The sequence below is a fragment of the Hyla sarda genome, chromosome 3, assembly GCF_029499605.1.
Source record: "Hyla sarda isolate aHylSar1 chromosome 3, aHylSar1.hap1, whole genome shotgun sequence".
NCBI classification, from domain to species: domain Eukaryota; kingdom Metazoa; phylum Chordata; class Amphibia; order Anura; family Hylidae; genus Hyla; species Hyla sarda.
This window is the reverse complement of record NC_079191.1, coordinates 336,269,137-336,284,294: the sequence shown is the minus strand read 5'-3', so window position 1 is coordinate 336,284,294 and position 15,158 is coordinate 336,269,137. Positions and strand designations below refer to the sequence as shown.

Genomic DNA, 15,158 nt, shown 5'->3' with positions numbered 1-15,158 from the left:
AGAATGCTGGGTTTGGGTGGCCGTGGTCATGACGCCACGCCATGCCACCTTATGAAGTCATGCCACACCCCCTACATTCATGTCTATGGGGGTGCGGCGGCATGATGTCATGACCATAGTGGCCCGAAACCAGCATTATGAACATAATGTTCAGAACGCTGGGTTTCTGCACGCTGATTGCTGGGGGGGGGTCTTGTCGGGGGTCCCAGAGGTGGGACATCTGCGATCAGACATCTTATGCCTTATACTTTGGATAGGCAATAAGATGTCTAGGGGTGGAGTACCCCTTTAAGGAGCATTTTGCTTTAATCCATTTTGAACTGGAGGAAGCAATTTCAATGATGATTATTATTATAATTCCTATAAGACTTCTTTCACACTAGAAAATTACTCTGTTTAGATCCGTTATTAGATCCGTTCGAAGTTCTGCCTGAAAATCAGCTGTAAAACTGCAGTTACAAAATCCTTTACGGCCGTTAGAAAATCACATTATAGTCAATGGGATTTTTACATTATCCTTTTTAACCCGTTATAGCCCGTTATTAATAATGGGAGAAATAGTTCATGCATTATTTTTTTTATTCTGGATAATATCTTTAAAGTTTTATTGGGGGAGGGGCTTATTCACATTTAAAAAAAAAAACTTTTGGTACTTTTAATTTAAAAATGTTTAAGTTCCCACAGGGCACAATTTAAAGCTACCTTTTGATTGCTATTATTATACATGTATTATGCATTGACATAGCATTTATCAGTGATATCAGCAATCTATTTGTATAATCTGCCTCTGTTGGAAGACTATACAAGAAGATCCCTAGTGCGGCAGGAAGCAGGTGAGGAGAGCTACGGATGCATTTTTCACTCATCAAACCCCCCCCCCCCCCCCCCCCCCCCCGATTGTGGTCCGATGAGTGAATACAAGCACCGCAACTGCTTTTGATATTGTGATCAGTATCACAGATCATAGCATCTGAATGGATTAATGGTGGGCATTAGCATGATCCCTTAGATCCGTCATTGGCGCCGCGGTCCCGGCTGCCACCTATGAAACGAGCTAAGCTCCTGCGTTCGCTTCATAGACGGAATGCTCCTTAGAATGTAAATTACGTTCTGATGCGTAAAGTACCAAGGCAATAGGACAGACATTTATGTCAGATGTTGCTAAGGGGTTAATAATAAGAATAATAAATATAATATTAGCAGTGCTTTTCTTTGACTAATTTCGCCTATATGGGCCTATAAATAGATTGGAAAGCTTCTTTGAGGCGTCCATCTATAAATTACTGGCTGGATTCTGGGTTGTTACTGTAAAAGGGAGGAGTTCAGACAATAACTTTATATGAGAGAACGGCTGATTCCCTAATGTCATTGTAAAAAGATCTCAATCATGGGTCTTCCCTTTACTCACAGGGTAAACAGTATTGTTTGTTTTCCCAATATTCTAATCCATTTCTATTATACAAGCAATAATGACATGTCAGTCAGCATTTCTGAGAAAGACGACCCCCGCAACACAGAGCAACGATCTATAGAAACCCAATTCTGTATTTATACCTGCACTGAGCTCTTGAGAGATCAAAGAAATGGTAGAGAGAAGCGATTGTCTGTCACACTGTAATGTCTTATGTTGTTTAATCTCTTCTATATCAGTGAAATATTAATGTCAGTCAAATATCTGCAGAAACACTGTGTTATTATATCACTTGCAGCTATGGGAAGACATATGGGATAATACATAGAATGGCACCGCACAAACCTTAAAGGGGTATTCCAGGCAAAAACATTTTTTTTATATATCAACTGGCTCCGGAAAGTTAAACAGATTTGTAAATTACTTCTATTAAAAAATCTTAATCCTTCCAATAGTTATTAGCTTCTGAAGTTGAGTTGCTGTTTTCTGTCTAACTGCTTTCTGATGACTCACGTCCCGGGAGCTGTGCAGTTCCTATGGGGATATTCTCCCATCATGCACAGCTCCCGGGACGTGACATCATCATTGAGCAGTTAGACAGAAAACTTCAGAAGCTAATAACTATTGCAAGGATTAAGATCTTTTAATAGAAGTAATTTACAAATCTGTTTAACTTTCCAGAGCCAGTTGATATATAAAAAAATGTTTTTTTTGCCTGGAATACCCCTTTAACTACATTGTGCCCAATGAAGGAGGATAAATAATGATGAATTCTATTAGAAAGGGAAAATAACTCACCGAACAAATGGCGTGGTCAATTTTATGATAATATATCCTTTCTTGTCATCTACTAATGAAGGTGTTTAAGACTTCTGCAGTTATGTCATTTAAAGGGGTAAAACACAATTTTTTGGATACTTATTTTGTCACCCACAGCCCCCATTCCTGCTCCACCTGGTCTCCTGCTGCTCTCTTCCTTCTTTTGACACAAGGGCCCTGATTTACTATTTTACACCTGACATGTTTTGCCAGGTTGTGCTCCAAAATTGTATCTGCGCCAGAATTTGCACCAAAAATTCAAACAACCTGACTAACTCTCCATTTCACTTACAAAACCCGAAAAAGAGGCGGCCGTCTGGGAAAGAGAGCATGGCCACTTTATAAAAGGGGCGTGTCCCTGACATAAAAAAAAAATCCCAATATATTTACTAATGTTTCCACGCAAAATGCGTTATATTTGAGCTCTCGAAAACCCCACAGCTCAGAGCAGTTGTTAAAAAAAAAAGCAAAATGTAAGGAAAAGTGAAAAATTAAGGAAACATTAGTAAATTCCGTGGAAAAATACCTGTCATGAATTAAAAAACATAAAATAAACAACACTCTACTCTTAGTAAATCAGGGTCAAGATGTTTTAGCAGGAATTGCCCTGTCAGCCAATCAGTGCCCAATAAGGGACACTGCTGCGTCCCTGGCCAATAGGGGCATATCTCACTACAATGTGTTGTCTGAAAAGCAGGGAGGTGCAGTGGGACGCAGAGCACTAAAAGGTTCTCATATAGGAGCTGCAGGAGACCTAAGGTAGGTGTCACTTTTATATTTTTACACCAGTATCAGCAACACATAAAAATGTTGTCACACCAGAATACTCCTTTAAATTGTAAAACGCCTGTCAAAAATGATGGAATCCCCACAGTTTGTCACCCAGCTTTTTCTTGATAGTAAATATACAAATCACAGATATGACACAAAACATTTAATAGATGGCTTTAGAAAACAAACTTCATAAAAGTGAAAAAGACAATGGGGGAGATTTATCAAAACCTGTGCAGAGGAAAAATTGCTTAGTTGCCTATAGCAACCAATCAGATCGCTTCTTTCATTTTTAACAAGGCTTCTGCAAAATGAAAGAAGCGATCTGATTGGTTGTTATGGGCAACTGGGCAACTTTTCCTCTGGACAGGTTTGGATAAAGCTCCCTAATTTACTTTAATTCATGGTATCTGTTTTACCAAATCAAATCGAGGAAAGAATTTATTAAATTGTTCAATGTTAAAGGGGTATTCCAGGAATTTTTTTTTTTATATCAACTGGTTCCAGAAGGTTAAACAGATTTGTAAATTACTTCTATTAAAAAATCTTAATCCTTTCAATAATTATCAGTTGCTGAAGTTGAGTTGTTGTTTTCTGTCTGGCAACAGTGCTCTCTGCTGACACCTCTGCTTGCCTCGGGAACTGCAGAGAGTAGAAGAGGTTTGCTATGGGGATTTGCTTCTACTCTGGACAGTTCCCGAGACACGTGTCATCAGAGAGCACTTAGACAGAAAAGAACAATTCAACTTCAGCAGCTCATAAGTACTGAAAGGATTAAGATTTTTTTAATAGAAGTAATTTACAAATCTGTTTATCTTTCTGGAGCCAGTTGATATATACAAAAAAAAAGTTTTTTTCCTGGATAACCCCTTTAAGGAAAAAAAAATAGAACCCCTTTGTCATTTACATTTCTAAAAACAAATACAGAAACAGGACTAGAAATGTTTTAAAGGGAAAGTACTTACTACTTACAGGCCTTACTGAGCTGTTGGACTTGGCTAATAGAAAGAAAAAGGCTCATATATGCATGCACAAGCCAGAGGCTTTAAAGGGGTACTCCCATGGAAAACTTTTTTTTTTTTTTTTTTAAATCAACTGGTGCCAGAAAATTAAAAAGATTTCTAAATTACTTCTATTAAAAAATGTTAATCCTTCCAGTACTTTTTAGGGGCAATATAGTACAAAGGAAATGCTTTTCTTTTTAGATTTCTGTGATGTCATGACCACAGTGCTCTCTGCTAACCTCTGCTGTCCATTTTAGGAACTGTCCAGAGCAGCATATGTTTGCTATGGGGATTTTCTCCTGCTCTGGACAGTTCCTAAAATGGACAACAGAGGTCAGCAGAGAGCACTGTGGTCATGACATCAGAGAAATCTAAAAAGAAAAGCATTTCCTCTGTAGTATATAGCCCCTAAAAAGTACTGAAAGGATTAAGACTTTTTAATAGAAGTAATTTAAAAATCTGTTTAACTTTCTGGCACCAGTTGATTTTTAAAGAAAACTTTTCGACGGGAGTACCCCTTTAAGTTGTTCTGTAGTTTGCAATTAGCTAAAGAAATCAACTCCTATTCTCAACAGGGAAAAAGATTTCTCGAAAACCTTCTCACTGGGAACAATTTCAGAAACTTCAATGCAGATGGATTACAGTGAATTTACCCTAATTCTTATTCTGACTGTCAGAAAAGGTGCAAAGAAAGAAAGGGGCTTCCTATTAGGGTGACCACGTGTCCTGGATCGCCCGGGACAGTCCCACATTTGGAGAGTCTGTCCCGGTATCGCGGTCACCCTCATTTCGGAACAATGCAGTGTCCCGGAATGATCTGAGCCCGTGAGCCGCCGTCCGCCGAGTCGACCGTGCTGCTGTGCTGTGACAGATTCCTTATACTATGCGATCGCCGAATCAGATCGGCATCGCATAGTACTGTCCAGTGTGTGCGGCCGAGTCACGTGACGACGGTGACGTCAGCTGGTGCGGGGATCTCTGTGCAATCATGGCCTGCAAGTCAGGGGGGAGCCAGCCACTCCGAGCCGTTCGGCAACCTGCGCAGTGAGTGTGTGAGGGGCAGTCAGATGGCACACGTCCCCTGCCTGGGCACAGACACAGTGACATGATCGTGTGTTATAGTGTGTGTGGTGGGTATGATGAGCCGGGGTGGCGGGGCTGCAGCTCCCATCTGGCCTGTGTGATCCTAGAGCTGCATTCATTTGTGATGTGTCATTAGTGCATATTAATGGGACTGCTCCCTCATGTCTGTGTGAACAGGTACTTACTGCAACTTAACATCTGGGATGGCCAGTCACTGCAGTCGTCTGTAGCCCAAAGCTGCACTGGTGGTTGTGCCCTGTGGTCACTGTGACCCTGCCTGTCATTCCTGGCTGTACTAAAGGTGACACTGCAGACAGTGCCTTAAAGGGGTATTCCAGGAAAAAACTTTTTTTTATACATCAACTGGTTCCAGAAAGTTAAACAGATTTGTAAATTACTTCTATTAAAAAATCTTAATGCTTTCAGTACTTATGAGCTTCTGAAGTTAAGGTTGTTCTTTTCTGTCTAATTAATCTCTGATGACACGTGTCCCGGGAAACGCCCAGTTTAGAAGCAAATTCCCATAGCAAACCTCTTCTAAACTGGGCGGTTCCCGAGACAGGTGTCATCAGAGAGCACTTAGACAAAAAAGAACAACCTTAACTTCAGAAGCTCATAAGTACTGAAAGGATTAAGATTTTTTAATCAAAGTAATTTACAAATCTGTTTAACTTTCTGGAGCCAGTTGATATATATAAAAAAAAAGTTTTTTTCCTGGATAACCCCTTTAATAATACCGAGCAGTCACCAACATCACGGTAAATGTGGCGTTAGAAATGACAAGGTAACAGGACTCTGTTATAATAGTTTATGTACTACACATAAGTAAGTGGGCTAGGTCACTATGACTCTATGGGGAGATGGAAACGGACAAGTCTCTCCTCCGGTCATGGATATTGGCTTGTGAATTCAGTTTTATGTATGATCTAGAGCAGTGTTTCCCAACCAGGGTGCCTCCAGCTGTTGCAAAACTACATCTCCCAGCATGCCCGGACAGCCTTCGGCTGTCCGGGCATGCTGGGAGATGTAGTTTTGCAACAGCTGGGGGCACCCTGGTTGGGAAACACTGATTTAGAGAAACAGTATTTAGCGTAGGGGACCTGTCCTATCTTTCGGCTGTTTTTAGTAAATATAATTCTGGAATATATTTTCTGTATTTTGCATTTCCTCAGTATTTTCCTTTTTTTATATATTTTTTTTATTTATTTATCTTTTTGTAATCGATTGACCATCGGGTGTTGCCATTCTCAGTGTCAACACCCAGTTGTCAACATAGCGTTTTAGGAAAAAATGTTCCACGACGCCGTCATTTTTGCCAGTCTCAAGTATAAGTTTGACGAAATGCACTTGTGAAAGTAAGTGTCCCTGAATGGCAGTTAGGAAATGTGGTCACCCTACTTCCTATACCATTTTTTTTCAGAAATTGCCCCAATATGCCCCAATAATTCATTCTAGCCATCTGTATTTGTTTTGATATATTTTGCTCCTATTCCCAGAACTTGCTTTTCTCCCGCCGCTGGGGACCCCCGCTATCTTGCATTTTGGCACCCACCGCTTTTAGCTGCACGCCGCGCTGCCAGCTCAAAAACTGCCAGGTGCCGACCACGGGGGCCGGAGTATTGTGACATCCCGACTCCACCCCCGTGTGATGTCAGCCCCGCCCCTGCTATGCAAGATTGTGGGGGTCCCCAGCAACGGGACCCCCGCGGTCAGACATATTATCCCCTATCCTTTGGATAGGGGATAAGATGTTTTAGGGTCGGAGTACCCCTTTAACATAGTAAAGGTGGTTAGGTAGATCGCCAATATGGAGAGAGAAACAAATGAGAACTGGTAAAAAGGTTGTGTACCGTATACAACCTCAGAGAAAATTGTAGTGAAAAGAAAGGGTAATCATTCTCTAGTAGGATCCTTATGTGTGAATGTCCTTATCAGGGGAAAGATGCATATGCTAAGTTTCTTTTCCCTGATAAGGACAATGACAAACCAGGACTAATACAGTATACTGAACTCACCTAATACTAATGATATTACAGTGGTCCCTCAACATACGATTGTAATTCGTTCCAAACGAGCCATCGTTTGTCGAATCCATCGTATGTTGAGGGATTCGTGCAATGTAAAGTATAGGAAGCTGTACTCACCTGTTCCCGCCGCTCGAGATGGTGTCCCCGGGCCTCCGCTGGGCTCTCCGCTGTATTCTCCGGTCCTCCGCTGTCTTCTCCGGTTCTCTGCTGTCTTCTCCGGTCCTCTGCTTTCTTCCGCAAGGCCTTACTGGGCCTGCGTAGCGACGTCATTACGCCGCTGCCTACGCCATTCCTATTGGATGACGTGCGCAGCAGCGTATTGACGTCATCGGAGAGGGCCGAGAAGACACCGGAAGACCAGCGCTGGACCCGGAGGGCACCCCGGAGCATCGTGGAGGGGTAAGTAATACTTACCGCACTACACGGGGAACATTAAGCTGCTATCCGGCAGCAGCTTAAGCATTTGGCGCTGCCGGATAGCACTTAATGCGATGGCCCCGACATAAAAAAGCATCGTATGTCGATGCTGACATCGACATGCGATGGCCTCTGAGAGGCCATCGTATGTCGATTTCATCATATGTCGGGGCCATCGTAGATCGGGGGGTCAATGTATATGATATATTTATGTATTTTTATTCCCTATAAGTGGCAGTAAAATAATCTGATTTTATGATATTTTATGATACTTTTTAAATTTTTACTGTACCATTTTGCGCCTCGACGCAAAATAGTACTATTGCTTTTGTTCACCTGTTGATGCTGCCCGTCCTGTGTATGTCCTACACTCCGCACTGTCTGCTATGAATAAATCCACTTGATTCATCAGAATTTGGGTGAGTGCCCTCTCTCTCTTCATATCTTCCATGGAATATACTTTCTGAATTGCTTCTTATGAGTGAGCACCACACACTGATACTGTGTTTCAGATTGTAGCGGTGAAGCGCACGCCACGCTGTAGAGTGGGACATTATACAGGAGACTGCAGCTGTTGCCCAAGTGTTTGGTCTCCATATTGCTTTATTCTGTTTAAATGTTGATTTTCCTTTTCAGTGGTTCTTTAACAATTATTTTACAACTTAGTTTTCCTTATTCTGTACATGTCCCAATAATAGTAAATTAGAATGATTGTCCCCAAATTCAGCACAAGCAAATCATTCCGAGGAATAAACTACATATAAGAAAACACAGCAGAATATGAACCATGTTAAACAATTAGATTTCATCCTCTATGTGACAGACAATATGTCAACCTCTTCATTCACACCAATATTAAACAAATATTAGCTCTTCATTTCATTTCACTCCGCTCAGCAAGGTAAGTCCAGTACATTAGTTTATACATTCGACTTCTTATTGGAAGATACTCAAAGAAACATCACAGAGATTACTAAACCGGCAAACAACTTATGAAAGATTCAAGGGATTGTCCGGCCTGATGTGAATGGAGCTTTATGGTTCTATAATGGAAGGTTCTGCACATTTCTAATATACTTTGTGTTTGAATGAGATTTGTGCTGCCACATTCAGGTACGGAAGCCTGAATATCCAAAAATGGTACATTGAAACAAACTCCAGCACTGTGAACAGCACTAGGTGAGGACAGTCTTTAAAGGGGTTATTTGGCCAAAGACATTTTATCCCCTATCCAAAGGATAGATGTCTGATTGCAGGGGGCCTGCCACTGGACCGGCATTCTATGTGGGGCTGCGTATCCAGTCTCAGAAAGCTCTATCTTTCCGTAACTGGAGACGTGACGTAAGGACACACCCCCTCATGACGTCACACCACCCCCCCTCCATTCTTGTCTATGGGAGGGGGCGTGATGGCTGTTTACAAAGACATCAGAGGGTACAGTCACAGCTTTTGTCACAGATTCCAACATCTGACAGGGAGAATAGTGATGTACACAGTGCAATTTTTTATTTCAAATCTACAGTGGAACCTGACAGATCCAGTTCTAAATGTTGTATATGACAATACATTGTAACTTGATTATAAACAACAACCAAAACACTAGTGTAAAAAAAGTGTCTTACAAGGTAAGTTTTTGCACAATTCCAAACTTTTGCTTTTTATTACCGAACTTCCTTGCTTTCTTTCACCAAGGTGCCACTAAACAATTGGCCTACCATGCCAAAAAAGTGCTCACAAAGATGAGTCCTATTGCAGGCCTTCCCAAACCTTTATTACAACCCTCCAATCAAGAAGGCCCTGTAAGTTTCTGAGACCATAGACTTCCCTTCACCATAACTTAAGAGAAACGTCCGGTTCTCCAAATCTACAACTTTGAAAAAACACAAAAGCTCAGTCATTGGAAAATAAAGGATTTGTAACAGAAATTTGGATTACTGTAAGAGTATAAGCCCAAAACGCATCTTGACCATGAGAAAGACTCCTTTTCAGTCCCTCTATACTATGAAGACTTCTAAGAGGGATGGAAAATAGTAAAACTTGAGGCAGGCGCCAGAATGCATCTACTTATATGTTCCTCACTATGTGGAGCTTAGTTAGAAAGATACTAAACTTGCGTAATGCTTACAATTACAAATTAAATGTAAACATATTTTTAAGACATTTTCTGATCTTTTTATTTCTTTTACTCTTGTCACTCAAAATAAGTCTAATAATAAGCTGACACATCCTATTCTGTAGAGAAAACATTTCAGCAGTCTTCTTTCACCTATTATAACAGGACAGGATTACAGTGAAAGGTGACACCAGTACTAGAGATGAGCGAACTTACAGTAAATTTGATTCGTCACGAACTTCTTGGCTCGACAGTTGATGACTTTTCCTGCATAAATGAGTTCAGCTTTCAGGTGCTCTGATGGGCTGGAAAAAGTGGATACAGTCCTAGGAGACTCTTTCCTAGGACTGTATCCACCTTTTCCAGCCCACCGGAGCACCTGAAGGATGAACTAATTTACGCAGGATAAGTCATCAACTGTCGAGCCGAGAAGTTCGTGACAAATCAAATTTACTGTAAGTTCGCTCATCTCTAACCAGTACATAAAATAGAAACACCATTCACAACAGAGAATGGTCAGAACTTTTCTTATCCTCCCTGTACGCTGACCTCTACACAGCCCATTGCGCATGCCTCAATATTTTCCTATAAAGTCAATCAATAAGTCAGCTTAAGACTACAGGTTCCCAAGGTACATGTGGCTGCTGTAAAGTTCTTGACATGTTGTTAGCAGCTCAGGCTGTGTAGAGCTTGGTTATCTCCAGCAGCTCCCCAGACACTCGAAGGGGCATGTGCTTCATTCCAGACGTAAGACCCCATAGGGGGCCCCAGCAGTTAGAACCTTAGTAATCATACATTTATCCTGTAGATAGGGATAAATCTAAATAGTTGAACAACCCTGAACAATGAGTAATTGGAGCAATCCCCAGTGGTTTCTACCCCATTCCTCCAGCCTAAATTGATAGATCTCTCCTTCTTTGGGTATATGGGGAGAGGCTGAGGAGAGGCTTTTTAAGCAGCATAAAAGTGATAAGAAGTTCCCTTTAATAATAAGGCACTAGGCCCTGTACAAGCTAAGTTTTAATCTTAGCATAGCATAAATGTTATTCATACTAGTTCTTTCAATCTGCCAGTGAGTGACAGCACAGTGACATAGACCGGGAAAGTTATGGGTTTTATTCCTCAACCATACACACAATAGACATTTTCAAATAGAAATGCATTCATCTTGCCATGAAGCCTCAGACACAGTTTTAGACATTGCGAACTAATAAAGCTTGATTTAAAAAAATAAATAAATAAATAATAATAATAAATGTATTTACTGAGATCCTATTAATGATTTTTCCCATATGAAATGTAGGTCAAAAGAAGAAGGTGGGAAGTAGGTTAAGCTTTTTCCTATTACATACATACAGTCATGGCTGTAATTGTTGGCACCCCTGAACTTTTTCAAGAAAATGAAGTATTTCTCACAGAAAAGGATTGCAGTAACACATGTTTTGCTACACACATGTTAATTCCCTTTGTGTGTATTGGAACTAAACCAAAAAAGGGAGGGGAAAAAAAGCAAACTGGACATAATGTCACATCAAACTCCAAAAATGGGCTGGACAAAATTATTGGCACCCTTTGAAAATTGTGGATGAATAAGATTGTTTCAAGCATGTGATGCTCCTTTAAACTCACCTGTGGCAAGTAAAAGGTGTGGGCAATATAAAAATCAAACCTGAAAGCAGATATAAAGGAGAGAAGTTCACGTAGTCTTTGCATTGTGTGTCTGTGTGTGCCACACTAAACATGGACAACAGAAAGAGGAGAAGAGAACTGTATGAGGACTTGAGAACCAAAATTGTGGAAAAATATCAACAATCTCAAGGTTACAAGTCCATCTCCAGAGATTTGCCTTTGTCCACAGTGCGCAACATTATCAAGAAGTTTGCAACCCATGGCACTGTAGCCAATCTCCCTGGGCTTGGACAGAAGAGAAAAATTGATAGAAGGTGTCAATGCAGGATAGGCTGGATGGTGGATAAGCAGCCTCAAACAAGTTCCAAAGATATTCAAGCTGTCCTGCAGGCTCAGGGAGCATCAGTGTAAACACGAACTATACGTCGACATTTAAATGAAATGAAATGCTATAGCATGAAACAGGAGGACCCCACTGCTGACACAGAGACATGTAAAAATAAGACTACATTTTGCCAAAATGAACTTGAGTAAGCCAAAATCCTTCTGGGAAAACGTCTTGTGGACAGATGAGACCAAGATAGAGCTTTTTGGTAAAGCACATCATTCTACTGTTTACCAAAAATTGAATGAGGCCTACAAAGAAAAGTACACAGTACCTAGAGTGAAATATGATGGAGGTTCAATTATGTTTTGGGGCTGTTTTTCTGCCTCTGGCACTGGGTGCCTAGAATGTGTGCAAGGCATCATGAAATCTGAGGATTACCAATGAATTTTGGGTACAGCCCAGTGTCAGAAAGCTGAGTTTGTATCCGAGATCTTGGGTCTTCCAGTAGGACAATGACCCCAAACATACGTCACAAAGCACCCATAAATTGATGGCAACAAAAGTGCTGGAGAGTTCTGAAGTGGCAGCAATGAGTCCAGATATAAATCCCATTGAACACCTGTGGAGAGATCTTAAAATTGCTGTTGGGAAAAGGCGCCCTTCCAATACGAGAGACCTGGAGCAGTTTGCAAAGGAAGAGTGGTCCAACATTCCGTCTGGAAGGTGTAAGAAGCTTATTGATGGTTATAGGAAGCGACTGATTTCAGTTATTTTTTCCAAAGGGTGTGCAACCAAATATTAAATTATGGGTGCCAATAATTTTGTCCAGCCCATTTTTGGAGTTTGATGTGATACTATGTCCAATTTTTTACCTCCTTTTTTGGTTTAGTTCCAATACACACAAAGGGAATAAACGTGTATAGCAAAACATGTGTTACTGCAATCCTTTTCTGTGAGAAATACTTTATTTTCTTTAAAAATTTAAGGGGGGGGGGCAACATTTACGGCCACGACTGTATGATATTATAAACCTAAAACAGCTTGTTGTAAGGATCTTAAAAGGGAGACTCTACCTCTAGACATCTTATCCCCTATCCAAAAAATAGGGGATAAACTGTCTGATCACGGCGGGACCGGTCCCACCGCTGGGGACCCCCTCAATCTCTCCTGCAGCACCCGCTTGTCATCAGCTGCACAGAGCGAAGATTGCAGAGTATCGTGATGTCACGGCCCCGCCCCCTTGTGACATCACACCCGCCCCCTCAATACAAGCCTATGGGAGGGGGCCGGACCCTGCAGACATCTTATCCCCTATCCTTTGGATAGGGGATAAGATGTCTAGAGGCAAAGTAACCCTTTAATGCTTGGATGCCACACTTTAGGCTTAGTTCACATTGACAGCTTCTTCCGTCCCGTTCAGGGTCCATTCGCTCTTTCTTTCTGCATGCACTATTTTTTTCTCTGCTAAACTCATGTTCTGACAGAATTGCAGACGGAATTCTGAATAGCGGAGTCCAACTGCAATGTGAATGAGGCCTTAAAATGAAGTGAAAACTGGTTACAATAAGCGGTTTTCTCCTGAATCAAACCAAGCCCTGCTGAAAAGAACTGAAGGGCATGGTACCCATCTTTAATCACCCATCAAACTTGTGTATCAGCATGCCATAAATATATGTGGCTATTTCAGACCTATGTTCACCTTTGCGATCTATTGTACAGTAAATAACCTACAATGAATCTACAGTATATAATATACACAGATCCTGATTTTCTGCAGATTTTATAGCTTAGAGTTGGATTGAGCTTTCTTTCTAGTTGAAAATAGTCAGCAGCTTATGGACAGACAAATCCCTAACAACTCTGCTACAAAGTAGATCGGCTATAAAGCAGATTCATGTGGACTCTTCTTTTAATGTCAATCACAAGAGCCAGCTCATGGACATGCTGAGCAAGCAAGGAGCAGAGTATGGCGAGAGATTTCAGCTCAGAAGCAAACATAAATCTAAATGCAGCTCTAGACTAAAAAAAATGTTGTAACTCATGATCAGTATCAGATAACTCAGGCAACGGAACAGATTTACTATTGTTCAACATGCTGTCTGACCCTCCAGCCCCTCATTTACTGCTGTTTCCCAGCATAAACATGTAGAGGAGCTCAAAGCTTTCTTGCCCAGCATGCAGGGCGCCCTGTCAGCAGCATCGGCTTTTCTACCCCAATGACAGAGACGCTCTGTGTGTGGGGAGAGGGGCAGAGCTGTGTTTCCAGGGGCATGCAGAAAACTTCCAGGAGGGTTGCTTCGCACTGTACTTTTCTGAAAAATTCTGCACATGCTTTAATAAAAACACAAATTATAATTTTTTTTTATTATTGATTACATTTAGTTTTTTTTTCTAATTTTATACAAGCAATTTATGCAAGCAATTAATTGAAATAATAATATTTTCAGCTCCACTTAGTGATTGGTTCTCTTTAAGCACTTTGGTTGGTTGGTGACCTTTTGTCTGAACCCCGTTTCTCAGACTGTAAGTTATCGCGAGCAGGGCCCTCCCTACTCCTGTCGAATATTGAGTGTGTAATGTTGTAATTTCTGATACTTGTCTTTATTGGTATCCTCAAGATTGTACCATGTTGCGGTGTTAAATTGAGTTTTTGTACTGTTGAACTATATAAGAAGTACTCACCTCTTGTTCATGTTCACCCAGTTCATGTATAAGAGATCACTGGCCTCCTTAACTTTCCTTGTGTCGTCAGAGTTGTAGTCACGAAGGAGCTTGTTTGAGAGGTCATTGAATGTGTCCATGACAATCTCCCCTTTGTGCAGGTCTTGCACTATTACCTAAGAAAAATAAATGTCATTTTAAAACAATTAGAAAGGAAAGGTCAGTGAATCAGTGGTTGTCACATGACAAAGGAATCAGTGGTTGTCACATGACAAAGGAATTAGTGGTTGTCACATGACAAAGGAATCAGTGATTGTCACATGACAAAGGAATCAGTGGTTGCCACATGACAAAGGAATCAGTGATTGCCACATGACAAAGGAATCAGTGATTGTCACATGACAAAGTAATCAGTGGTTGTCACATGACAAAGGAATCAGTGGTTGTCACATGACAAAGGAATCAGTGGTTGTCACATGACAAAGGAATCAGTGGTTGTCACATGACAAAGGAATCAGTGGTTGTCACATGACAAAGGAATCAGTGGTTGTCACATGACAAAGGAATCCGTGGTTGTCACATGACAAAGGAATCAGCGGTTGTCACATGACAAAGGAATCAGCGGTTGTCACATGACAAAGGAATCAGCGATTGTCACATGACAAAGGAATCAGCGATTGTCACATGACAAAGGAATCAGTGATTGTCACATGACAAAGAGTTGTCACCTCTTGAAGACAACTCCTCCCATCATACTCAGTTATAGTGTCTATTTCCATACTTGCCTAAGGTATTTGACATTAGAATTATAAAGAACTTCTCAGAAAAAGCTACACATTTACTGATGCCAGAATTATAAACAACTGAGGTTAGTGTGTCTGTTAGGGGTCATTAA

At 41.0% G+C, this 15,158-nt stretch overlaps 1 protein-coding gene across 7 annotated transcripts in view; it reads right to left on the bottom strand.

Moving 5' to 3' along the window:
- UTRN (utrophin) overlaps positions 1-15,158 on the bottom strand; it is a 702,825-nt gene that overhangs the window by 381,028 nt on the left and 306,639 nt on the right. For all 7 annotated transcript variants that reach the window (XM_056567370.1, XM_056567374.1, XM_056567371.1 and 4 more), the window contains one exon: positions 14,285-14,439. In XM_056567370.1, coding sequence (XP_056423345.1) covers positions 14,285-14,439 — 155 coding nt within the window. The remainder of the gene's footprint in view (positions 1-14,284; positions 14,440-15,158) is intronic.